Genomic DNA, 26,328 nt, shown 5'->3' with positions numbered 1-26,328 from the left:
ATTCCTGCACCATAGTCACTGGTCTCATTTGTCGATGGAGACATTCCGGAGCCCTCGGTATCAGTGACTGAAGGGGGCTCGCTGTCTGTATATAGGATTCCTGCACCATAGTCATTGGTGTCAGTTGTTGATGGAGACATTCCGGAGCCCTCGGTGTCAGTGACTGAAGGGGGCTCGCTGTCTGTATATAGGATTCCTGCACCATAGTCACTGGTCTCATTTGTCGATGGAGACATTCCGGAGCCCTCGGTGTCAGTGACTGAAGGGGGCTCGCTGTCTGTATATAGGATTCCTGCACCATAGTCATTGGTGTCAGGCATTGGTGGAGACATACCGGAGCCCTCGGTGTCAGTGACTGAAGGGGGCTCTCTGTCTGTATATAGGATTCCTGCCCCATAGTCACTGGTCTCATTTGTCGATGGAGACATTCCGGAGCCCTCGGTGTCAGTGACTGAAGGGGGCTCGCTGTCTGTATATAGGATTCCTGCACCATAGTCATTGGTGTCAGTTGTTGATGGAGACATTCTGGAGCCCTCGGTGTCAGTGACTGAAGGGGGCTCGCTGTCTGTATATAGGATTCCTGCACCATAGTCACTGGTGTCAGGCATTGGTGGAGACATTCCGGAGCCCTCGGTGTCAGTGACTGAAGGGGGCTCGCTGTCTGTATATAGGATTCCTGCACCAGAGTCACTGGTGTCATTTGTCGATGTAGACATTCCGGAGCCCTCGGTGTCAGTGACTGAAGGGGGCTCGCTGTCTGTATATAGGATTCCTGCACCATAGTCATTGGTGTCAGTTGTTGATGGAGACATTCCGGAGCCCTCGGTGTCAGTGACTGAAGGGGGCTCGCTGTCTGTATATAGGATTCCTGCACCATAGTCACTGGTGTCAGGCATTGGTGGAGACATTCCGGAGCCCTCGGTGTCAGTGACTGAAGGGGGCTCGCTGTCTGTATATAGGATTCTTGCACCATAGTCACTGGTCTCAGTTGTTGATGGAGACATTCCGGAGCCCTCGGTGTCAGTGACGGAAGACGTTGCATTCTGTATTTGTACGTCTCCGTGGTGCTCCTTGACTGTCTCGGTATCAGCGGTCTCATAAGTAGGATCTGTTAAAAGAAAAACAAAGGAAATGAGCTTCCAATGAACAAGAATGTGATATATTGCAGCTTAGCAATTATTAGGTGTGGTGGCCATAGACGGTTGGAGGCCGAGATTCCATCTGTGTATGGACAAGCTGAATGTGCCGTGTTAATCCATCAACTTGGGTACAACCAGCCGGCCGGATTTACTTGCAGTTATCGCTAGAGGCTGCTGTAGCTGCTAGCGATAATCCCTGTCTTCTCCCGGTCGGGGCGGGTGGGGGAAGAAGACAATAGCTCGGCAGAAGGGATTCCCCTGTCAGCACTGTCTGTGTTGGTGGGGGAATCATGTGAATTTCTTTCCTGTAACCCGTGGAAATGTTCACTGTCCGTGGCCTGCCTAAGGCAGGACATAGATGGAGCAAATCTCTTTCCTGCACCCTGTGTTCATTCAGTTCCCCCCATCTATACAGGGGAATCCCTGCCACTGTGCCCTTGTGTTCTCCCAGCGGGGGTGGGGTGGGGGGCGGAAGCAGTCCCTGCAGGGAGAACACAATGGTGATTGCTAGCAGCAATAATCGCACGTAATATCTGCCAGGCGGGTTGTACTCGGGTGGATCAATTGATCAGCTTGGGTACATTCAGCCTGCCCATACACCGGTCGGATTTCGGTACCTGCTGAACCGGCCGACATTCCAACTGTCTATTTCCGGCCTTAGACAGGTGTGGTGACAGCATTGCTAATTAGTGGGGGCGGGGCTTTTGCATGGACCAGATCTAATGGAATTAATTTAACATTCATTTAATTAGTGGATAAGAATGTAAATCCCAACTCCAGCAAACATGTATTATAGCAGTTACAGATCACAGGTTGTACACAAGGGAATAATGACTATTGAAAGCACCCCTGTCAAGGGGTAAATGGTTTGTCCCAACCCAACAGACTTTCTGGCAGGCAATCCATTATGTTATGGGGGATGGGGGACTCAGAAACAAAGACTGCTGCATTACTGACAGTGACAGGCTGGACCAGAGATGTCATTTGTGGCCAGAGTGCCACTTGAATTGTCCCTATAGGTGTATAGTGTGAGCCGTGATGGTGAGATCTACAATACATCACATTGCAATGACCAGCCATCTCCTGTGTTGATGACTTTTAGGTATAATATGTGCCTATAAACCTTGTGTGGGGGAGGAAACTGGCCGGGAAAGGGTTAAAAAATTACCCAGCAGCCCTCACCCCCACATAGCTGGAGAAGACCCCCATATAATGAACAAAAATCCAAAGCAACACTTACCATTTACTTGAACAATGACCTTCCTGAATGGATGATGGTGGACGTTGTCCACGGTGAGGCGGACCTCGTAGGTTCCGCTGTCTCTGTGCAGGACCGGGCTGATCACCAAGGAGCAGTCCTCTTCAATTGAGCGGGTCAGATGCAGATGGAACCTTTTCCCTTGGAACTTCTGCAGGTTGATGTCAGTTTGGCGCAGGATGGGTCTGTAGGGACCGCCTCCTTCCGGAGTCATTCCCCACTCCATCCCAACATTGCTGGCTCCAGAGAGATCCTCTGTGGTGAACACACATGGGATCACCAGTTTAGATCCGGCTGTAGCCTCCAGGCGGTTGTCCAATTGCCGGGCATGAGCAAATTCCACACCAAATGCCAGCTGCAGAAAGCAGAAAGCAATGAAGACTCTTAGGAGGGTCATTGTGGAGATTTTTGTCAACAAAAATGGAAAAATGTGACAAAAAAGGAAAATACGAGTATTTTCCTTATAAATCAGGACGAAATCTGAGTATTCGCTGAGCAGATCACAAATTCAGACGAGAGAATTCACCGAGCAAATCAGACACGTGTGTTCTCTGTGTGAGTCAGGCTCAAATGACACCCAGGAAATTCAAATCTCTGTCACTGTGATGTCACGGTGATGCTGCTCGACCGCACTGCTGCGAGTTGTTTTGTCAAATTCCTGCATGCTGCTCGACCGCACTGCTGCGAGTTGTTTTGTCAAATTCCTGCATGCTGCTTGACCGCACTGCTGCGATTTGTTTTGTCATTTGAATTCTTCCCTGCAGCACTGCATTGCAAATGACATGTCAACAAAGGGTTGACCCCCCCCCCCCCGCCATGTTGTTTCTCCCAATGTATGACTGCTAGGGAACGATTTCCTCCATTTCAGTACATAGAGGTGTGTGGGGGGTGTGGGGGGGACTGGAGATGGGGGGCAGGACTGGGTTTTAGCTGCATTTCTTCAATTTTCACATCTCCCTGACCTCCGCTAAAAATAGATCCAGTGATTTGTCAGTTGGCCAAATATAACCGACACTTTGCTGGGAATAAAAAGGCATCTTATCTCTGTGTGTCAGGTTTGTGAATTAACCCTTTCGCGGCCAGAGCTGTTTTTGCATTTTGTTTTGCGCACATTGTTTAAAAAAATCATTCCAGGTCTGAAGATTACACAAAACCCCCCAAACATGATATATTTTCTGAAAGCAGACACCCTGGAGAATAAAATGGTGGTAGTTGCAATTTTTTATGTCACACGATATTATCGCAAAGGTCTAAGATTTTTAGTAAAAAAATACTAATATGGATTTTAGGGAAAGCAAACGCAATATATTACCCACATTTTTGGTAAAATATAACAGACGAGGTTGCACCGAGTAAATAGATACCCAACATGTCAAACCCTAAATTTGTGTGTTCCCGTGAAATGACAACAATCTTCAGTAGCCGATATTTTCTATAAGCGATGGTTTACAAGCCCGCTACAGATTATCAGTTCTGGTGATAGAATTATCACTCTCACTCCGCGCGGCCATATGTAACCTTTATATTTCAATCAACATTTTCACACTTAGATGCCCCCCGACACCTGGGTTTACATTCGTACCTGCATATATGTTGGGGGAGGGTTCAAAACTTTTTTTGCTATAAAGTTGTTTTTTTTTTTAACTTGAAATCTTTTTTTTCATTACATAGGGAGGCAAGGTGATGATTTTTAGGTGACAGGTTCTCTTTAATGAGACATGTCTCCTCTGGGCTCCACTGATTGTATTCCAAGGCAGAATCACAGGATGACCCGTAAGTGATGTCATACACATCGCTTTTCAGGTCACAGCAGAACACACATCCAACCTCCTCCCTCTCCTCCACCTGCCAGCACCTGCCATGTTGGTCCCAGGCCTGCAGATGGGCAAGCAGAGCCCGGAATACATTGTGGGGGTCTGTAGGTGTACTCTGATGGGGGTACCTGATCTATAAGTGTACTCTGATGGGGGCAGCTGATCTATAAGTGTACTCTGATGGGGGCTACTGATCTATAAGTATACTCTGATGGGGGCAGCTGATCTATAAGTATACTCTGATGGGGGTACCTGATCTATAAGTATACTCTGATGGGGGCAGCTGATCTATAAGTGTACTCTGATGGGGGTACCTGATCTATAAGTATACTCTGATGGGGGTACCTGATCTATAAGTATACTCTGATGGGGGTACCTGATCTATAAGTATACTCTGATGGGGGTACCTGATTTATAAGTATACTCTGATGGGGGCAGCTGATCTATAAGTGTACTCTGATGGGGGCAGCTGATCTATAAGTATATTCTGTTGGGGGTTACTGATCTATAAGTATACTCTGATGGGGGTACCTGATCTATAAGTGTACTCTGATGGGGGTACCTGATCTATAAGTATACTCTGATGGGGGTACCTGATCTATAAGTATACTCTGATGGGGGCACCTGATCTATAAGTATACTCTGATGGGGGTACCTGATCTATAAGTATACTCTGATGGGGGCACCTGATCTATAAGTATACTCTGATGGGGGTACCTGATCTATAAGTATACTCTGATGGGGGCAGCTGATCTATAAGTATACTCTGATGGGGGCAGCTGATCTATAAGTATACTCTGATGGGGGTACCTGATCTATAAGTATACTCTGTTGGGGGTTACTGATCTATAAGTATACTCTGATGGGGGTACCTGATCTATAAGTGTACTCTGTTGGGGGTTACTGATCTATAAGTATACTCTGATGGGGGCAGCTGATCTATAAGTGTACTCTGATGGGGGTACCTGATCTATAAGTGTACTCTGATGGGGGTACCTGATCTATAAGTATACTCTGATGGGGGTTACTGATCTATAAGTATACTCTGATGGGGGTACCTGATCTATAAGTATACTCTGATGGGGGTTACTGATCTATAAGTATACTCTGATGGGGGTTACTGATCTATAAGTATACTCTGATGGGGGTTACTGATCTATAAGTGTACTCTGGTGGGGGTACCTGATCTATAAGTGTACTCTGATGGGGGTTACTGATCTATAAGTGTACTCTGATGGGGGTACCTGATCTATAAGTATACTCTGATGGGGGTTACTGATCTATAAGTGTACTCTGATGGGGGTACCTGATCTATAAGTGTACTCTGATGGGGGCAGCTGCTCTCTAGGCTTACACTGATGAAGACAACTGATCTGTGGGGGTACTCTGATAGAAGCAATTGATCCAAAAGTTTATTCTCATGGGGACAATAGAATGATAGGAGTACTCCGATGGTGGCAACTGATCTATGGGAATACTCCGATGGTGGCAACTGATCTATGGGATTACTCCGATGGTGGCAACTGATCTATGGGAATACTCCGATGGTGACAACTGATCTATGGGAATACAGTACTCCGATGGAGACAACTGATCTATGGGAATACTCCGATGGTGGCAACTGATCTATGGGAATACTCCGATGGTGGCAACTGATCTATGGGATTACTCCGATGGTGGCAACTGATCTATGGGAATACTCCGATGGTGACAACTGATCTATGGGAATACAGTACTCCGATGGAGACAACTGATCTATGGGAATACTCCGATGGTGACAACTGATCTATGGGAATACTCCGATGGTGACAACTGATCTATGGGAATACTCCGATGGTGACAACTGATCTATGGGAATACTCCGATAGAGACAACTGATCTATGGGAATACTCCGATGGAGACAACTGATCTATGGGAATACTCCGATGGAGACAACTGATCTATGGGAATACTCCGATGGTGACAACTGATCTATGGGAATACAGTACTCCGATGGTAACAACTGATCTATGGGAATACTCCGATGGAGACAACTGATCTATGGGAATACTCCGATGGTGGCAACTGATCTATGGGAATACTCCGATGGTAACAACTGATCTATGGGAATACTCCGATGGAGACAACTGATCTATGGGAATACTCCGATGGTGACAACTGATCTATGGGAATACTCCGATGGTAACAACTGATCTATGGGAATACTCCGATGGAGACAACTGATCTATGGGAATACTCCGATGGAGACAACTGATCTATGGGAATACTCCGATGGTGACAACTGATCTATGGGAATACTCCGATGGTGGCAACTGATCTATGGGAATACTCCGATGGTGACAACTGATCTATGGGAATACTCCGATGGTAACAACTGATCTATGGGGGTACTCTGATAGTAGCAATCGGTCTATAACTTTACTCTCATCGGGGCAGCAGAACGATAGGGGTTCCACGTAAATAATTGTCAATATTTCAAAAAGCTTTGCAGGGACACTTTTCTTTCCATCTAGCAAACCAATGTTGGCAAAGAATGTTGTTTGTTTATAGGCGGGGCATTCATTTGAAATGGGCGTCGTTCTACAGCATGGAAGTCATGAACCCAATGCCATACTTTCATTTGACATATAGAAGAGAGATGTAGTTAACTTGGGAAATTAAAAACAAAAACACTGCTAGTGGCAAAAAGCATGGCCACTGATCCCGGGTTCTGAAAGGTGCAGACATGAAAGTCGGTGTAAAGGCTGAAGATTGTTTCCTATATTCATTCTATGCATGAAGGTGAGAACCTTCTGTGTGCAGCAGCCCCCATAGTACTTACCTGAGCCCCATCACAATCCAGTGATGTGCACGAGAGCCTCGGCTCTCCGGGGATTGTCCCTCTTCATTGGCTGAGACAGCAATGGGAGCCATTGGCAGCTGTGTCCCCTTTTGAACATGGACAGCACCAGAACCACACCCACCTAACATTTTCTATAGGCAGCACTTTTAAAGCCCATACAGGTCATTAAAGTGGAACTTCACCCTCTCAGTCAACATCGACTATTTTCATCCTCATGCTGCCAACATTAGTAAATAGATAGGAAAGTTGTCATATTTACTTGTTTACACCTTTTTTACATTTCCTCAGTTACTTCCCGGTTTCCATGCCTAGGCAAATGATGTCACATATCCCAGGAGTCTTCAGGAGGGGAGGAGGGGTTTTCTTAGCTAAGCACACCCTCATTTCTACATGCTTGAGCTTAGGGTAGATGGATTCCAGGATGTCAATGCTACATGAATCACCTGCCCTTACTCAAGATCGCCACGACTAGAAATGCTAGGGGGAGGGGGGGTTCAACATGACTTCTCAGCAAAACGAAGCATGGAGACATGGATGGATGGATGGATGGATGAGGGAGTTTTCTTTGAAAATTACAAATGAATTAAACAGCGTTTTTGGTTTGTGTTCTCAGAGGCAGTGAAGTTCCGCTTTAATTTAGAGAGAACCGTGAATAATGGGCCTGGAATTACTGTGATCTCTCCGATATGAGTGACGATATGTATCACGTGTAGTGCAATTTACATGTTTATGTTCATATATGTGCGTGGACATGGAGGCAATGAAATTTAACCCCCCCCCCTTCATTGGTGGTCATTGGCAGTTAAAATTACCCCCCCATAATTTCCCCCATTGTTGATCATGGCAATGAAAATCAACCCCCATAATTCCCTCCCATCACTGGTAATGTAACTGAAAAAAAACCCATAACTCCTCCCATAGCTGCTTATGGCAATAAAAAAATAACCCCCCCCCCCCACAACTCCACTCCATTGCTGGTCATGGTAATGTAAATGACCTCCCCTATAATTCCCCCCATTGCTGGTCATCTCTCCGATCTCTACTTTGCGGTTCCGGGTCTCAATGGATCACACCCTTTAAAAGGGATTCCTCTGGCTCAGAGCGGGACCTCCGATCCTTGCACCGTGTAGATCAGTTGTCCTAAACTCTCAGCTTTAGTCAGGGCCGTCTTACTGAATGGGCACATCTGGGCACTGCCCAGGGGGGAGGGTCAGGAAAAGGTGGGGGGTGGAACACCTGATGTATGGGGACACTGAAATGAGGGAACTTGATGGAGGGGGATGTATGGGGGCACTGTGATAGGGAGTCTGATGTATTGGGACACCTGATGTACAGTATATGGGTGCTGTGATGGGGACACCATGCTAGGGAACCTGATGTATGGGGACACTGATATGGTGAAACCTGATGTATGGGGACACTGTGATAGGGAGTCTGATGTACAGTATATGGGCTCTGTGATGGGGACTCCTGATGCATGCTGGGAAGGGCTTCAGTGCATTAGTTTGCCTAGGGGATAAGATGGCGCTGGCTTTAGGTATTATGGTCTCTCACATGGCAACAATGGAGCTCTATGGCTGTGTTGGAACTTTAAAGGTTTGTTCAATCAATGTTTTATTTGCTTACTTTATACCGGAAGACTTCTCTTTGGTCATGCAAGAGCTAACAAGGGACCATTCAGTTTCTTGGGCTTGGAGATGCCGGGAATTGAACCCGGTGCCTCACACATACAATGCGTGTGCTCTTCCACTGAGCTACATCCCCCTTACCCTTTGGTCATGGACTGAGCACAGGAAGCTACAACCTCCTGATTGATGGTCTGGGCACACTCCTAACTATAGAAGATCTCATGATGAAGCAGCAAAATCTCGTCTTCACCCAGCACAGCTGTAACCTCTTGTAGAGGATCTAGATCTGTCTCCCATGCAAAGCATCGTTCACGTAGCCACAGGGCTTTTTTTTTTAAATGGGAACGCAGTTCCGGCACCTCCAGCTCTGAATGTATATAATGGCAAGAGGTACTGGGGTGTTCTGGAGGGCCTATCAATGCTGGCTGCTGGAGGGTCTATCAATGCTGGCTGCTGGAGGGTCTATCAGTGCTGGCTGCTGGAGGGTCTATCAATGCTGGCTGCTGGAGGGTCTATCAATGCTGGCTGCTGGAGGGCCTATCAATGCCGGCTGCTGGAGGGTCTATCAATGCTGGCTGCTGTGGGATCTATTGTCACTGGTTGGAATCTATTTTTGCATGGGGGTCTATTGTTGCTGGGGGGGTCAGTTATTGGTGAGAGAGATCTCCTGTTGAGGGAGGAGTCTATTGTTGCTGGCTGCTGGAGGGCCTATCAATGCTGGCTACTGGGGGCTCTGTTGTTGTTTCTGGGGTCTATTGTTGCTGGAGTGGTTTTTGTTGTGGGTTGTGAGTTGTTGCTGGGGGTTCTATTGTTGTGTTGTCATTAACACATTACATACAAATGACTTAGCACCATAAAATGATACTTGGTTCTGTATTTTCTAAAAGGGGGGGTATTGGGAGGTGGGTAGGGGGTGGAACCAAGGTACCGTGCTTGGGAGGGGGGGTAGGGGGAGGAGACAAGGGGCAATTTAAAAGGAGGGGAGTTCCTGCACCTATCTTATGAGAAATAAAAGCCCCGCGTAGCCATAAACCTTCTTTTTATAGGGATATTACGCCCTCAGTTTTTATGTGGGGGGTGGCAAGAGGTTAAAAAATATTAAACGCACATTTCACCTGCAAAATATGTGCATTTGTTATATTCTAATTAAAGATGAACTTAGCCTTTAAAGCGGAACTTCCCTTAAAAGCGGGCTGTCTGTGTCCATAGAAACACATAGCGTGGCTTGACCCCGCCCCCCGCGCTGGATTGATACATGACTCAGGTAAGTGTAAAAATATCTTTTACCTTAATTCAGGGAACGCATTAAGGTAAAAAAACTCTTTAGAACCACTTTAAGGGCCGGTATCTGTGGAGGCCACCCATTCCTCCTTATAGAGGAACGGAAAAGTGAAAGCTCCGCCCATCCTCCCTCCCCCCGCACCCCCAACCCCCCCTGTAACAACATTCTTTGTTTGTTTGTTGTAGGGGGTACCTTTTTCTGACAGGTATCCACTCCCACTCCCACAATTCTCACTCTCACCTACCTAAGAATTACGGAAGCTTGGCCCACCACCCGCCCGCCCTCAGCCTCCTGGGACACGTCACATGATCCAGGAGGCTGCGGGACCCGTGTGAAAGTGCAGCGAACTTTGCCTTTACAGCAGAACTTCACTTAAACGTTATGGTGGTTCTAAAGGCTCCAGGTTGTTTACCTTCATTCATTCTATGCATCCCATCCTGTGTGCAGCATCAGCCCCTCCCCCCTAATTGTCACCTAGACCCCCCTCTAGATCCAGCGATGTGCACTGAGGGAGAGGACAGGAGAGTGTTCGGGGGCCCCGAGAAGAGGAGGATCCGGGCTGCTCTGTGCAAACCCATCACACAGCATGGAAGTATAGACATGTTTGTTATTTGTTTCTTAAAAAGCCTTTAGAATCACTTTAAAGTTCCTCTTATCTCCCCCACACTGTAACAATATTTGTTTTCTGGGGGCGGGTTCCTTTTTCAGACAGGTACCTGCCCCCACTTCCGCAATTCTAACCTAGATGGGAGTTATAGAAGCAACCTTCTTCCACCTCTCACCCCTGCACCCCCTGCCACCTCTCTTCCAGCATTGCATCTCCTGTAATCTACCTACAACACTGCTTTCCATGACATCCCCTGCCACCCTCTTCTAGCACTGCTCACCCCTGCATCCCCTGCCACCCTCTTCTAGCACTGCTCACCCCTGCATCCCCTGCCACCCTCTTCTAGCACTGCTCACCCTGCATCCTTTGCAACCCTCATCTAATGCTGCTCACCCCTGCATCCCCTGCCACCCTCTTCTAGCACTGCTCACCCCTGCATCCCCTGCCACCCTCTTCTAGCACTGCTCACCCCTGCATCCCCTGCCACCCTCTTCTAGCACTGCTCACCCCTGCATCCCCTGCCACCCTCTTCTAGCACTGCTCACCCCTGCATCCCCTGCCACCCTCTTCTAGCACTGCTCATCCCTGCATCCTTTGCAACCCTCATCTAATGCTGCTCACCCCTGCACCCCCTTCTACTCTCTTCTAGCACTGCTCATCCCTGCATCCCCTGCCACCCTCTTCTAGCACTGCTCATCCCTGCATCCTTTGCAACCCTCATCTAATGCTGCTCACCCCTGCATCCTTTGCAACCCTCATCTAATGCTGCTCACCCCTGCATCCCCTGCTACCCTCTTCCAGAGCTGCTTACCTCCACATCCCTTGCTACCCTTATCCAACCTTGCACACCTTTGTGGTCCTTGCAACCCTCTACCAATGCTGCTGAACTCTGCATCCCCTACAACCCTTTTCCAGCATTGCTTACGTCTGCACTCTGCTAACACTGCTCACCTCTACACCCCCCTAATGTAATGCTGCTCACTTGGGCCCCATTCACACCTGAGCATTTTGTAGCGTGAAGCTCCAAAATGCTGAAGGATAAAACAAAAATCAATTCTCTATGGAGACGGTTCACATCTCCACTCCAAGTCTCCTGAAGATCAAAAGCGTTTTGGAGTTACTTTTGTAGCTTGATTCGGGCAGATTTGTGCGTTTTTTTTAAGCGTTTTTTTCTTCATAGAAATGCATTGTAAATTGTGATTTGCGCATTCTTGAGCGTTTTTATTCTCAAATGAATTTTTTTTTAATAATAACTATAAATGAATACATAATTGTTAAATAAAATAAATATATAAATAAAGATAATTATAAATAAATAATTTGTAATTATTAACCCTTAACCGCCAACCCTAAAAATAAATTAATAGAAATATATATAAAAACACTCTAACCCTAATATATAAAGAGGGGGGAACCCCTAACCCCAACATCTAACTCCTAACTTTAACCCTGACACCAAACCCTAAACTTAACACCAAACTCTAATCCTAACACCTAACCCTTAACCTCAACTACTAATCCTAACACCTAACTCTTAACCTCAACTACTAATCCTAACACCTAACCCTTAACCTCAACTACTAATCCTAACACCTAACCCTTAACCTTAACTACTAATCCTAACACCTAACCCTTAACCTCAACTACTAATCCTAACACCTAATCCTTAACCTTAACTACTAATCCTAACACTTAACCCTTAACCTCAACTACTAATCCTAACACCTAACCCTTAACCTCAACTACTAATCCTAACACCTAACCCTTAACCTCAACTACTAATCCTAACACTTAACTCTTAACCTTAACTACTAATCCTAACACCTAACCCTTAACCTCAACTACTAATCCTAACACCTAACCCTTAACCTCAACTACTAATCCTAACACCTAACCCTTAACCTCAACTACTAATCCTAACACCTAACCCTTAACCTCAACTACTAATCCTAACACTTAACTCTTAACCTTAACTACTAATCCTAACACCTAACCCTTAACCTCAACTACTAATCCTAACACCTAACCCTTAACCTCAACTACTAATCCTAACACTTAACCCTTAACCTCAACTACTAATCCTAACACTTAACTCTTAACCTCAACTACTAATCCTAACACCTAACCCTTAACCTCAACTACTAATCCTAACACCTAATCTTAACCTCAACTACTAATCCTAACACCTAACCTCACCCTAGCAAAAAACTAATTCAATAAAAGTTGATGATGAAGCTAAAAAAAGCTCAAAAGCTTTTCAATTTAGGATGAAACAAATGATATTTTTCTCTATTAACTATTTTAAAAACCGTCAAAGCTCAAAAACGCTGTACAAAAAACGCACATAAAAATGCCTGAAAAAACACTTCAAAATGAGACACTCAGGTGTGAATGTAGTCTTATACATCCCTTGCACCCTTCTTCCAACACAGCTCACCTCCATCTCCTGCCAACCTCTCATTGGAAAGGGTGGCAGGGAATGTAGAGGTGGGCAGTGTTGGGGGAGGGTGGCAGGGGATGCAGAGGTGAGCAGTGTTGGGGGAGGGTGGCAGGGGATGCAGAGGTGAGCAGTGTTGGGAGAGGGTGGGGGGGGATGCAGAGGTGGGCAGTGTTGGGAGAGGGTGGGGGGGGATGCGGAGGTGATCAGTGTTGGGAGAGGGTGGCAAGGGATGCAGAGGTGAGCAGTGTTGAGAGAGTGTGGCAGGGGATGCAGAGGTGATCAGTGTTGGGGGAGGGTGGCAAGGGATGCAGAGGTGGGCAGTGTTGGGAGAGGGTGGGGGGGGATGCAGAGGTGATCAGTGTTGGGGGAGGGTGGCAAGGGATGCAGAGGTGGGCAGTGTTGGGAGAGGGTGGGGGGGGATGCAGATGTGGGCAGTGTTGGGAGAGGGTGGGGGGGATGCAGAGGTGGGCAGTGTTGGGAGAGGGTGGGGGGGATGCAGAGGTGAGCAGTGTTGAGAGAGTGTGGCAGGGGATGCAGAGGTGATCAGTGTTGGGGGAGGGTGGCAAGGGATGCAGAGGTGGGCAGTGTTGGGAGAGGGTGGCAGGGGATGCAGAGGTGGGCAGTGTTGGGAGAGGGTGGCAGGGGATGCAGAGGTGGGCAGTGTTGGGAGAGGGTGGCAGGGGATGCAGAGGTGGGCAGTGTTGGGAGAGGGTGGCAGGGGATGCAGAGGTGGGCAGTGTTGGGAGAGGGTGGCAGGGGATGCAGAGGTGGGCAGTGTTGGGAGAGGGTGGCAGGGAATGCAGGGGATGTAGAGGTGAACAGTGTTGGGAGAGGGTGGCAGAGGATGCAGGGGATGTGGTGGGCATACGTTTAGAGTATGTTAACAGAGAAGGATGGGAAACGTCTTTTGGTCCTACTTCTCCTGCGGGTCTTTTGCTCCTACTTCTCCTGCGGGTCTTTTGCTCCTACTTCTCCTGCGGGTCCCGGGCGCGCTCTTAGTTCTGCACTCCTGTGACTCAGATTCAGCAGACAATGGATTAAATTCCACCGTCTGGTGACATCACAGAGCAGGTCCAGCCTCTGCGGGGATCCTGAGCCAGCCCCCCCGCCCCGCCCCTTGCAAAGCCTGGCCCTCCAATAAGTGCTGGAGGAGCAGAGCAGAGAGCAGTGACTGGCAGTCAACACACTTTGCTCAGCAGTCCTGAGAACTGAGCGATGGTTGGTGTTTGATTGCTCAGTTCTTGGTGTAGGACTGGTGGGGGACAGCAGAAGCATGTTTGGTTTTTTGGATCTCCGCACTTCTGACACCAGCGGTGGTGTCACAACTTAGTGTCTGGTGTGCGGTGTTTGCCGGCCGAGATCAGTGCAATGATGACGTGCCAATCTGGACGCATTACACTGTTTTTGTTTTCAACAAACTTTGTTGAGATGTCACATAGCCCCGCATAAAGTTCAATTTCCAGACACAGCGAGGCAGTGGATTGCCTCGGACTGCGCTGGGCTTAGACGTACCGCCAGCAGTACCCACCCCCCCCCCCCCCCCCGCAGTGCAGTGGTGTGATCCGGGGGCATAGGAGGCCAGGCATTTAGCCTTGTCCATGTGGTTGAGTTTCTTTTTATCTGTCCTTCAACCACTCCCCGTGTTGCTGCAGAGGCTGTATCCGTGCCTCCACCTCCATCCTTTACTTCACGGCTGCAGCAGAAATGATTCCCTCTATCCCTCTTGATGGGCAGTACCTGTTGCCAAGTGCAGCCCATTGACACGCATGTACCGCTCTGCAGCCGCCTGCGGTTACTTCACAGCATTCCGGTGTTTAGGAGGAGATAACGGACATGGAGTTGGGTGTTATCACAACGACTTCCCAAGGTTCTTCCTCCTCTTCTAGTCCTTCCTCCGATGCGCATTCTTCGTCTGTGTCTGCGAGGCCTTCTTCCATCTCCCTGAGCCTCGCCATCAGTTTTGGTCTTTCCTTGCAGTATTTAATTCTGTAGAGATAAAGAAAGATATGTGATAAGAATGTGTCCATAAACAGTCAGAAATTCTCACAATTAATAGCCGACTCCACCTAGATCGGTGTTTGATAAAAAGACAAATAGTCACAGCCCATCACCCGTCTGTTACTGTCACCAGCGGCCTCAGTTCATTCACCTCCCCCATAGAACAAATGTTAGGGGTGCGATATCCTCATTGTGACCAGTGAGGGGCTTGTGCTGCTACACCCCGGGCAATGAGCACAGAAAACACCCCACCCCCATCTGATCATACCTACCTACAGGCAGGAAATAGGTAAATATTAGGAGGTTTGGGCTCAGTGACAGTGGGTGATAGCATGAAAATGTGTAGAAAATAGAGAAAAGCTATGAAGAACATGCGATAACTTACCCATAGTAGCATCCTAATGCGCTGGCGATGGTCAGTGCTAGAACAACGACTCCAACTATCCCACCTACTACTGGAAGGAGGCCCTTTATCTTCATTTGAAAGAGAATATAAGCGATAAATTTCACATCAGGGTCGATGTGTTGGATTTCCGATTCATGGTCACTGGTCTCATTTATTGTTGGTTGAGACATCCCAGAGACCTTGGTGTCAGTGACTGAAGAGGTTTCAGTATTTTTATGTAGTCTTCCCGAATCATGGTCACTGGTCTTAGTTGTTGTTGTTGTAGATATCCTGTAGACCTTGGTGTCAGTGACTGAAGGGGTTGTGCTATTTTTATCTAGCCTTCCTGAATCATGGTCACTGGTCTCAGTTGTTGTTGGTGGAGATATCCTGGAGACCTTGGTGTCAGTGCCTGAAGGGGTTGTGCTATTTTTATCTAGCCTTCCTGAATCATGGTCACTGGTCTCAGTTGTTGGTGGAGATAGCCTGGAGACCTTGGTGTCATTGACTGAAGGGGTTGTGCTATTTGTATCTAGCCTTCCCGAATCATGGTCACTGATCTCAGGCATTGGTGGTAACATCCTAGAGCCCTCAGATTCCGTGAGAGAAGGGATCACGCTGTCTTTATCTAGGCTTCCTGAGTCATAGTCATTGGTCTCAGGCATTGGTGGTAACATCCTGGAGCCCTCAGTGTCAGTAACTGAAGGGGGTGCACCGTCTATATCTAGACTTCCCGCATTGTAGCCACTGGTCTCAGTCGGTGGAAACATCATGGAGCCCTCGGTGTCAGTGACTGATGGGGTAGTGCTATATATATCTAGGCTTCCTGAATCGTAGTTGCTGGTTTCAGCCATCGTTGGTGTAGAAATCCCAGAACTCTTCTCTGTGTCAGTGACTGAAGGGGCCTCACTATCTATGTGCAAGGTTCCCGAATCATAGTCCCTGGCCCCACCTGTTGTTGGCGGAGACATCCCGAAGCCTTTGGTGTCAGTGACTGAAGTTGGCTCGTTCTCTTCATGTAGGCTTCCTTGACCTTGGCCACTGGCCTCAGTCATTGTTGGAGACATCTGTTGGCCCGCAGTGTTAGTTACTGAAGGGGGCTCGCTATTTGTATATAGGGTTCCCGAATCATAGTCAGTGGTCTCACCCATGGTTGGTGGAGACATCCCGGAGTCCTCGGTGTGGATGACTGAAGGGGGCTCGCTATCTGTATATAAGATTCCAGAATCATAGTCACTGGTCTCATCCATTGTTGGTGGAGACATCCCAGAGCCATTGGTGTCAGTGACTGAAGGGGGCTCGCTAGCTGTATATAAGATTCCAGAATCATAGTCACTGGTCTCATCCATTGTTGGTGGAGACATCTGTAAGCGAAAATGGAGCAGCCATTTATTGAATTAGATGGCCTAACAACCTATTTATTTTTATTTCCTTGTTTCTGTATGAGAAACAACAGTTTCACACCTCATGTTCTCTCCTGCTGGCTCAACATTTTCTACTTCCAGTTCACACCACCTATTGTCTACAAGACTATTGTCACAGCCTTTGAAGATCTGTTAAACAACAAAGGACACTGGAAAGTAACAATAACATATGGATAACTATTCGCATCTCAATGAGTTACACCAAAGATACAGATGACTCTTCAAAGAAAGATCAGATAGCTAGTTACCACCCACTGTAGAGCATATAAATTGTATTAGAAAACCTTAGTAAGATAGAGCATAACTTTGAATCCAACACCATGTATTGTTCTGCTCTCCCTGCATGGAGGTCTAGCTACATGCTTGTATAATAAACATCTACTTTTCAATCCGGCTTCAGCAGTCAAAATGTTACTGAAACCCATGAGTTTTGGGTTTCCACGTCAATTTGGTCCTTCGAGCCGGAAAGGGAAACTCTACAGACATCGTTTAGACACAGAAGGACAGCACAACCTGGGAAGTCATCTCTGCTGGCATTGGTAAGCTAACTTTCTGCTTACTATGATTTCCCCTTGTGCTGTGCCTTTGTATGTAAAGTCGATGTTGTGGAAAAGTACCCTTTCCAAGAACCTTGACTGTTGAATTTTTTTATTTTCTTTTTACTTTCCATACTATCTGTTACTTATTACTGTCCTTTTGCATGAATGTGTTCTGCTGAATGATTTGCCCTATTTCAGGTGCAATGTGTGGTTAGGTAGGATCTCTGCAGTTCCTGTTACCGGGCGACTGGGCAGGTCAGGGATCGGGTCTTCTGACTCAAAATATCTTGAGGTATGACTGATAAGGTACTAAGTGTGGTGGGGCCACGTGGTCCATTGCCATGGGTGACAGGCTGCTTAAAAAAACAGCACTGCTTGAAACATTAGTACCAGTTTTGATTGATGAAGCTTTCTTCTTTTTTTCTCTTCTGCGTGGCTCTCCATAAAGTCACACCATAAGTAGAGGAACTGTCTTTTCTATTCTACAGCAGTGTCTATAAACTGATGTGAAAGACTTTTTAGGGAAACAAAGCTATCAGATACTATACTTTCTCTAAAAAGTTCTATAATCTTTTCCTATTGAAATTTTGGTTGCTTTGGTTGTACTGTATTGATCTCTTTATGCGCTGCCATGTGTTTTACATATAAGTGGACTGTCTCTCTTTTTGTAGAAAGAAGTATTTTTTATTTTTTTTTACATTCCTGAATTGTTTTACTCTGTATAACCGAATCCCCTCAGCCTATGTGACTGAGGTGTCCCTGTTCGGTCTGTGTGGCTGATTTATGCATAGTATAGTCTGGTATATATCCTTGGCCAGGATTGGGGGCCAGATATACGGTTCCTGCTATTATCTAGGTATATCGTATCTTTGCATATGATCGTGGGGGCCTAGTAATAGAAGAATTCTGACATTATCTAGGTATATCGTATCTTGCATTTGATCGTGGGGGCTCAGTAATAGAAGAATTCTGACATTATCTAGGTATATCGTATCTTGCATTTGATCGTGGGGGCCTAGTAATAGATTAATTCTTGAGGAAGTCTCACCACCGTGTGAGATGGGGAATTGTACCACCGTGTACACCCCAAATGGGTATCTGTGTGATACCACTGGGAGCTCCTCCTGGATTGCCAAAGTACATGATATATAACTTTGGAACAGGAGTGGCTGAATCCCTCAAGGAATGGAACCAAGGCACACAGGGGTTTAGTACCCCTAGAAGGGAAATTTCACCTTAAACTCTTGAAAGAATGTAAAAAAAAAAAAAAAAAAAAAGAAAAAAAAAAAAAAAAGGGAAATAATGAGATCTATATATAGATTTGAGGTACAGTGCAGAAAAAATAAAAAAATAAGAGAGAATGCAGCCTTATTAGAGAAATGTGCTCATATTTTTGTCTAGAATTTAAGCAAACTAATTGTGAGAGTATGTTGTTGTGATAAGATGTGTGAGATCCATGGATTGTATGTTGTATTGTCTGGGTTGACTGTATTAATGTGCCTAAAGTGCCCTGTCAGCAAAATATTTGACAATACTGATTCAATATCAGTGGCATAATGATTTGTTTTGTGTTTGTTACTTATGTTTTAAGGTGATGTGATGTTGCACGTAAAGGTAACGAGTCAATACCATGATGGCCATGGCAACATCTAGAAGATAAACACATTTTGATCTTAAAATTACTAAATTTTGATTCTTGACTTTTAGAAGTTTAAACAAATTGAGACATGATTGGGGTAACTAATCACTTAAAATCGTAAAGCTATAAGTGTAATATGCAGAAGTTTTGCACTTTCCAATTTAGGAATGTGATAAATTTAATGTAGGAAAAACAAAACAAAAAACATGTAAAATTGGTTTGGACATTTAAGCCACACCCATTGCCGTTATTAAAATTGATAAAAAGTCAAGGGGAATATTAAAAGAATTAGTGACATGTAAAAAGCATTTTCACTGATCTTATTTAAAGTTTAAAAATCAGGAGTGCTGTCTCATATGTTTAAGGTGCTGACAGCCCACCGAGTGCTGACCCCCCTTTTTCTTTAACACAGGTTAATTGCATGGTTTGTGAATGAGAACAGCTGTATGGTCATGCAAATTTACTGAGCCAAGTGAACTCTAAAAGGAAATCAGATGTTAATAGTGAATTGTTATGTGTATTCACTATCTTGTGTTTGTTTTTTAGAAGATACAGTTTTGGAAGTTTCCAAGTGTTCAGTATGGTGAAGTATAACTCTTGCACACGAATGGTAGCTTACTAAAAGGTTTACATTGAGCTGATCATTTTTAACCATGGTGTATAATAATAATTTTTTTCTTAATGGTATACCATAAACAAAATCCACGTGGTAATAATTAATTTGACGTCAATAATTTTTGGTATTAGAAAAGTGCACGGTTAGAACAACTAAGAGAAAATTTTAAAAGTATGTACTGTATGTTTTGTTGTTAGATCTTTAACCATTGGTTTATTAGGAGGAAAGTGTCATGTTTGTTACTAAATGTAATTGATGCCTATTCCTCAGATTAGATCAATGCCTTGGTTGGACTTCTTTCAGGCTTTCAGAACGGAAGATCACAGCCTTCATAAAAAAAAAAAAATCAACCAATGGAAGTATTGTTCCAAATTGTTTTCTTCCTTGTTTTATTACTCTGTTTTCTTTTGTAAATACTTAAATGTTTCACCCCCATTAGCTGATATCGGTGTAGTTGGTTAAGTTTGTACCTTCTTTGGAAGTTCCTATTTTCCTATATTGGGTGTTAGATCTTCTTTGTTGTGTGTTCTGATCTAACATGTATGGGCTCTGGTATTCACGAGTTCAACACTCTTAAGGGAGGTCCCCAAACGAACCAGACAAAGCCAGAAATCCCCTGATACCAGTGACAATAGAACTGAGCATTTTCTATCTTATAAAGTTTTTATATTATTGTGAAAGTTTGACTATTGAGTTGAATAATTGTTTCTCTATTTTAACACCTATAATATCCTAAGAAATATAATGAATGTGTGTTAGTGTTACTATATTGATTGTTAAGCTTAGTTAGATATTGTCAAGATTTTAAATTAAATCTATGTTCTATGTTCAGCTTTTCTTCAGATCTGTCTCCTCTATTTCCAAAGAGCAGCAGGGGTATGCTGGTACATGTAGTTCCATGACTTTAAATTATAAGGTTCTGCTGTTGCCTATTGTCCCACAAGACTTGTGTTTAAGGCTACTTAACCTCCTGCTGATTTAATGAGCCCAGCCAGGCCATCTCTTCTCATTCTAATGTGGCTCATTGCCTCAGGCTTTACACCTTAAAGGTCCTAGCAGATTGTCTCTGTGTCTCCGAATGTGTTTCAATCCTGTTTCCTGTTTGGTGTCACCGTACATCTCTATCTGCTCTTAGAGACTCCTGTTTGTTTGCTTGCTTTACTACCTACTCCTAGTTTTCTGTTCCCAGTGTCTGTGTGTTTCTATGCATGTCAGCTTGAACTGAGCTCCCTACTGTCCAGTGATCCCTGTGCCTCATCACTGCAAGGGGTTCTTATTTATCAGTTAGTAATTCCCAGTAGCTTCCTGCCTGGGTGAGTACGAGGACCGCAACCTGGGGACTGTCTGCAGCAAACCCATCTCTACCTTCAAGAGCTCTGGAGAAGACAAGGCAGTTCCTTAGACTCTGCGCCTCGGCCCTTACAAGGGCCCTCGCCCTTGTTGCATGTGCGGACATGCTGTGTTCTCCCCAGATGATACTGTTGGGTATCCTTCCGGTCTTAGAATCCTTGATATATCAGCTGTATCCTGTGTGCCTGCATTCCCTGTGAGCCCTGATCCCCAGTGCTACAAATGTTTCTTACTAGCATTTTGTGTCCTGCTTGATTTTAAGACCAGTGCCCCAGTGCTGAACTGTCCTCCTGCCATTCTTCTAAGTCCTGTATTCTGTGCTCTCCAAGTCTCCTGTCTCTGTGCTTACATGTTCCTGGTCACTGATCCCAGCCATACATGATAGGCCCTTTTTAAGATGGCCGATTGTTTATGATTGAATTATGAATAGTGTAGTTAAGTTTGGATGACGACTGAGTAACACATTATACAAAGTGAGAATGGTTTCTCCTCGTATTAAGATGTATTTCTTTTCTTCTAGGTCTTATTGTCTCTATAACACAGATTTACTTCGGCAGAAAAATAAAAACGCCATGGCTTCATGGGCATTTTTGTTAAATACCTAATGTTGGACTAGCAATCTGAATGACGCCATCTTCAAAAATATCCTCCCTTATTCCGGGACTTCTTGACATCAGCCACAAACAACAGTGATGGAGAAAAGTGGTTTCAAAACTTTTGAGTATCTGAAGAACATTTCCACTTATCATTTCAGCTGTCCATGAATAGAAGTCAAAGCTCAATTTGCTATAATTGCAGCAGATCTGCACACCTACCTGAAGTTTCTTGTCATGTGGACTGCGATGGTCCTGAAGAAAATATTATGTATGAACATTGTACGAGTTCTTAGGTGTTGCAGTACAGTCTTATGGAGGACTAGCTGTCAAGGATACATTGGAGGAATCAACTACAGACTTGGCGTTCATAAACAGTTAGCCCAACACACAGTTTTTTAGACTTTTTGATTTTTAATTTTTGTTTAATGTTTTGCATTTTTCAGCCTTTGTGAAGCAAAATTAGATTTTTCTGCAGAAGTAAATTGGATATATATATATATCAGGAGAAATATGAACTAGAAAGAAATATTAGGCAAACAAAGTGAGATGTATGAGAATTTAAAGGAGGGGAGGAATTGTAAAGTAAAAATGTTTCTCAAATTTCTTTTTATGAAGGGATAATTGTTTGGACAATATGATGTCCAAGAGGAGGGATTGTAAGGGAAAATGGAGCAGCCATTTATTGAATTAGATGGCCTAACAACCTATTTATTTTTATTTCCTTGTTTCTGTATGAGAAACAACAGTTTCACACCTCATGTTCTCTCCTGCTGGCTCAACATTTTCTACTTCCAGTTCACACCACCTATTGTCTACAAGACTATTGTCACAGCCTTTGAAGATCTGTTAAACAACAAAGGACACTGGAAAGTAACAATAACATATGGATAACTATTCGCATCTCAATGAGTTACACCAAAGATACAGATGACTCTTCAAAGAAAGATCAGATAGCTAGTTACCACCCACTGTAGAGCATATAAATTGTATTAGAAAACCTTAGTAAGATAGAGCATAACTTTGAATCCAACACCATGTATTGTTCTGCTCTCCCTGCATGGAGGTCTAGCTACATGCTTGTATAATAAACATCTACTTTTCAATCCGGCTTCAGCAGTCAAAATGTTACTGAAACCCATGAGTTTTGGGTTTCCACGTCACATCCCAGAGCCATTGGTGTCAGTGACTGAAGGGGGCTCGCTAGCTGTATATAAGATTCCAGAATCATAGTCACTGGTTCCATCCATTGTTGGTGGAGACATCCCGGAGCCATTAGTGTCAGTGACTGAAGAAGGTTCGCTAGCTGTATATAAGATTCCAGAATCATAGTCACTGGTCTCACCCATTGTTGGTGGAGACATCCCAGAGCCATTGGTGTCAGTGACTGAAGGGGGCTCGCTAGCTGTATATAAGATTTCAGAATCATAGTCACTGGTCTCACCCATTGTTGGTGGAGACATCCCAGAGCCATTGGTGTCAGTGACTGAAGGGGGTTCGCTAGCTGTATATAAGATTCCAGAATCATAGTCACTGGTCTCACCCATTGTTGGTGGAGACATCCCAGAGCCATTGGTGTCAGTGACTGAAGGGGGCTCGCTAGCTGTATACAAGATTCCAGAATCATAGTCACTGGTCTCACCCATTGTTGGTGGAGACATCCCAGAGCCATTGGTGTCAGTGACTGAAGGGGGCTCGCTAACTGTATATAAGATTCCAGAATCATAGCCACTGGTTCCATCCATTGTTGGTGGAGACATCCCGGAGCCATTGGTGTCAGTGACTGAAGGGGGCTCGCTAGCTGTATATAAAATTTCAGAATCATAGTCACTGGTCTCACCCATTGTTGGTGGAGACATCCCAGAGCCATTGGTGTCAGTGACTGAAGAGGGTTCGCTAGCTGTATATAAGATTCCAGAATCATAGTCACTGGTCTCACCCATTATTGGTGGAGACATCCCAGAGCCATTGGTGTCAGTGACTGAAGAGGGTTCGCTAGCTGTATATAAGATTTCAGAATCATAGTCACTGGTCTCACCCATTATTGGTGGAGACATCCCAGAGCCATTGGTGTCAGTGACTGAAGAGGGTTCGCTAGCTGTATATAAGATTCCAGAATCATAGTCAGTGGTCTCACCCATTGTTGGTGGAGACATCCCAGAGCCATTGGTGTCAGTGACTGAAGGGGGCTCGCTAGCTGTATATAAGATTCCAGAATCATAGTCACTGGTTCCATCCATTGTTGGTGGAGACATCCCGGAGCCATTGGTGTCAGTGACTGAAAGGGTCTCACTAGCTGTATAGAAGATTCCAGAATCGTAGTCACTGGTCTCACCCATTGTTGGTGGAGACATCCTAGAGCCATTGGTGTCAGTGACTGAATTGGGCTCGCTAGCTGTATATAAGATTCCAGAATCATAGTCACTGGTCTCACCCATTGTTGGTGGAGACATCCCAGAGCCATTGGTGTCAGTGACTGAAGGGGGCTCGCTAGCTGTATATAAGATTCCAGAATCATAGTCACTGGTCTCACCCATTGTTGGTGGAGACATCCCAGAGCCATTGGTGTCATTATCTAAAGGGGGCTCGTTATCTGTATGTAGGATTCCAGAATCATAGTCGGTAGTCTCACCCGTAGTTGGTGGAGACATCCCTGAGTCCTTGGTGTCAGTGACTGAAGGGGTCTCGCTACCTGCATATAAGATTCCTGATCCATAGTAATTGGTCTGTGTTGTTGGTGGAGACATCCCAATGCCCTCATCAGTGTCAGTGACTGAAGGGGTCTTGCTTGGTGTCGGTAGGTCTCCATGGTGCTTCTTGACGGTCTCGGTGTCAGCCGCCTCCGAAGTGGGATCTGATGAAAGAAAAACAAAGGAAATTAGTTTAAATGTCCGAATAATGAACACTAGAGCTGAGCAAAGCTGTGTGCATTCATGTCTATAGATCTACTCCACATGTCTCTGGTCCAGTTGGTCACGAATCAAAAACAAATCAGGTGTCTTCCATTTCTGGATGAAGCCGGGTGGGGTTAGAGGCGCACATTTCCTCTTATTTCTTGTACTGGGGTCCAGGACCACAAGAACAGGAAGTGGTGAGAAACCTCCCCAATGGGGGCACAGCAATGAAAACCTCACATGGGATCAATCTGTTGTTGAAAAACATTGCTCTCTGTGTCCCCATTGGATAGATTTCCCCTCACTTCCTGTGCGGTGGAATCATCTACCATAGGAACATAGGGGAGCGGAGGATCAGGTATGTACAACTAATTTTGTCGTCCCCTAGACACAAACAAGCAGTGAACCCTCTCAGTGGGAAGCAGCGAGGAGGTCTCTTACTTTTCCCGGAGTTGGGCTCTAAGATGAACTATTCTATTTATACCTTTATGCCCGCCCCTTGCTTTATTAATAGAACGTAAACAAACGCAGTCGCCATAGCAGATATGAGTTTGTTTACATTGTCAAGCGCCTTGTCCTTGTCTTCAGTAGACCCCCCACAGCGGGAGAAGACCCCCATATAATGAATAATAAACCAGAACCTGTAACACTTACCATTTACTTGAACAATGATCTTCCTGAATGGATGATGGTGGACGTTGTCCACGGTGAGGCGGACCTCGTAGGTTCCGCTGTCTCTGTGCAGGACCGGGCTGATGACCAAGGAGCAGTCCTCTTCAACTGAGCGGGTCAGATGCAGATGGAACCTTTTCCCTTGGAACTTCTGCGGGTTGATGTCAGTATGGCGCAGGATGGGTCTGTAGGGACCGCCTCCTTCCGGAGTCATTCCCCACTCGATCCCAACATTGCTGGCTCCAGAGAGATCCTCTGTGGTGAACACACATGGGATTACCAGTTTAGATCCGGCTGTAGCCTCCAGGCGGTTGTCCAATTGCCGGGCATGAGCAAATTCCACACCAAATGCCAGCTGCAGAAAGCAGAAAGCAATGAAGACTCTTAGAAGGGTCATTGTGGAGATTTTTGTCATCAAAAATGGAAAAATGTGACAAAAAAGGAAAATACGAGTATTTTCCTTATAAATCAGGATGAAATCTGAGTATTCGCTGAGCAGATCACAAATTCAGACGAGAGAATTCACCGAGCAAATCAGACACGTGTGTTCTCTGTGTGAGTCAGGCTCAAATGACACCCAGGAAATTCAAATCTCTGCCACTGTGATGTCACGGTGATGCTGCTCGACCGCACTGCTGCGATTTGTTTTGTCATTTGAATTCTTCCCTGCAGCACTGCATTGCAAATGACGTCAACAAAGGGTTGACCCCCCCATGTTGTTTCTACCAATGTATGACTGCTAGGGAACGATTTCCTCCATTTCAGTACATAGAGGTGTGTGGTGTGTGGGGGGGGACTGGAGATGGGGGGCAGGACTGGGTTTTAGCTGCATTTCTTCAATTGTCACATCTCCCTGACCTCCGCTAAAAATAGATCCGGTGATTTGTCAGTTGGCCAAATGTAACCGACACTTTGCTGGGAATAAAAAGGCGTCTTATCTCGGGGTGTCAGGTTTGTGAATTAACCCTTTCGCTGCCAGAGCTGTTTTTGCATTTTGTTTTGCGCATATTGTTTAAAAAAATCATTCCAGGTCTGAAGATTACACAAAACCCCCCAAACATGATATATTTTCTGAAATCAGACACCCTGGAGAATAAAATGGTGGTAGTTGCAATTTTTTATGTCACACAATATTATCGCAAAGGTCTAAGATTTTTAGTAAAAAAATACTAATATGGATTTTAGGGAAAGCAAACGCAATATATTA

General features: G+C 45.3%; 2 protein-coding genes and 1 long non-coding RNA gene across 3 annotated transcripts; 1 reads left to right on the top strand and 2 right to left on the bottom strand.

Moving 5' to 3' along the window:
- Positions 1–14,781: 14,781 nt before the first annotated feature.
- On the bottom strand, positions 14,782–16,758 carry LOC149444294 (uncharacterized). Its single transcript, XM_089654706.1, has 2 exons — positions 15,395–16,758; positions 14,782–14,997 (listed from the first exon to the last, which is right to left on the bottom strand). The coding sequence occupies exons 1-2, from the start codon at positions 16,756–16,758 to the stop codon at positions 14,826–14,828; spliced, it is 1,536 nt and encodes a 511-aa protein (XP_089510832.1). The 3' UTR covers positions 14,782–14,825.
- Positions 16,759–16,778: 20 nt separating this feature from the next.
- LOC149444293 (uncharacterized) lies at positions 16,779–22,661 on the top strand. Its single transcript, XR_016306535.1, has 2 exons — positions 16,779–18,277; positions 18,341–22,661. It is a non-coding gene; the product is annotated as an uncharacterized LOC149444293 (long non-coding RNA).
- Positions 22,662–22,715: 54 nt separating this feature from the next.
- LOC149444292 (uncharacterized) lies at positions 22,716–25,518 on the bottom strand. The gene is made up of 4 exons (XM_089654711.1): positions 25,104–25,518; positions 24,089–24,409; positions 23,849–23,950; positions 22,716–22,861 (listed from the first exon to the last, which is right to left on the bottom strand). Exons 1-4 carry the CDS (start codon positions 25,516–25,518, stop codon positions 22,716–22,718), a joined length of 984 nt encoding a protein of 327 aa, XP_089510837.1.
- Positions 25,519–26,328: the final 810 nt, after the last annotated feature.

The sequence above is a fragment of the Staurois parvus genome, unplaced genomic scaffold (assembly GCF_062004578.1).
Source record: "Staurois parvus isolate SC_StPar_1 unplaced genomic scaffold, SC_StPar_1.0 ptg000792l, whole genome shotgun sequence".
Classification (NCBI taxonomy): Eukaryota; Metazoa; Chordata; class Amphibia; order Anura; family Ranidae; genus Staurois; species Staurois parvus.
The sequence above is the reverse complement of the archived record's forward strand: the minus strand, read 5'-3'. Positions and strand labels throughout refer to the sequence as shown.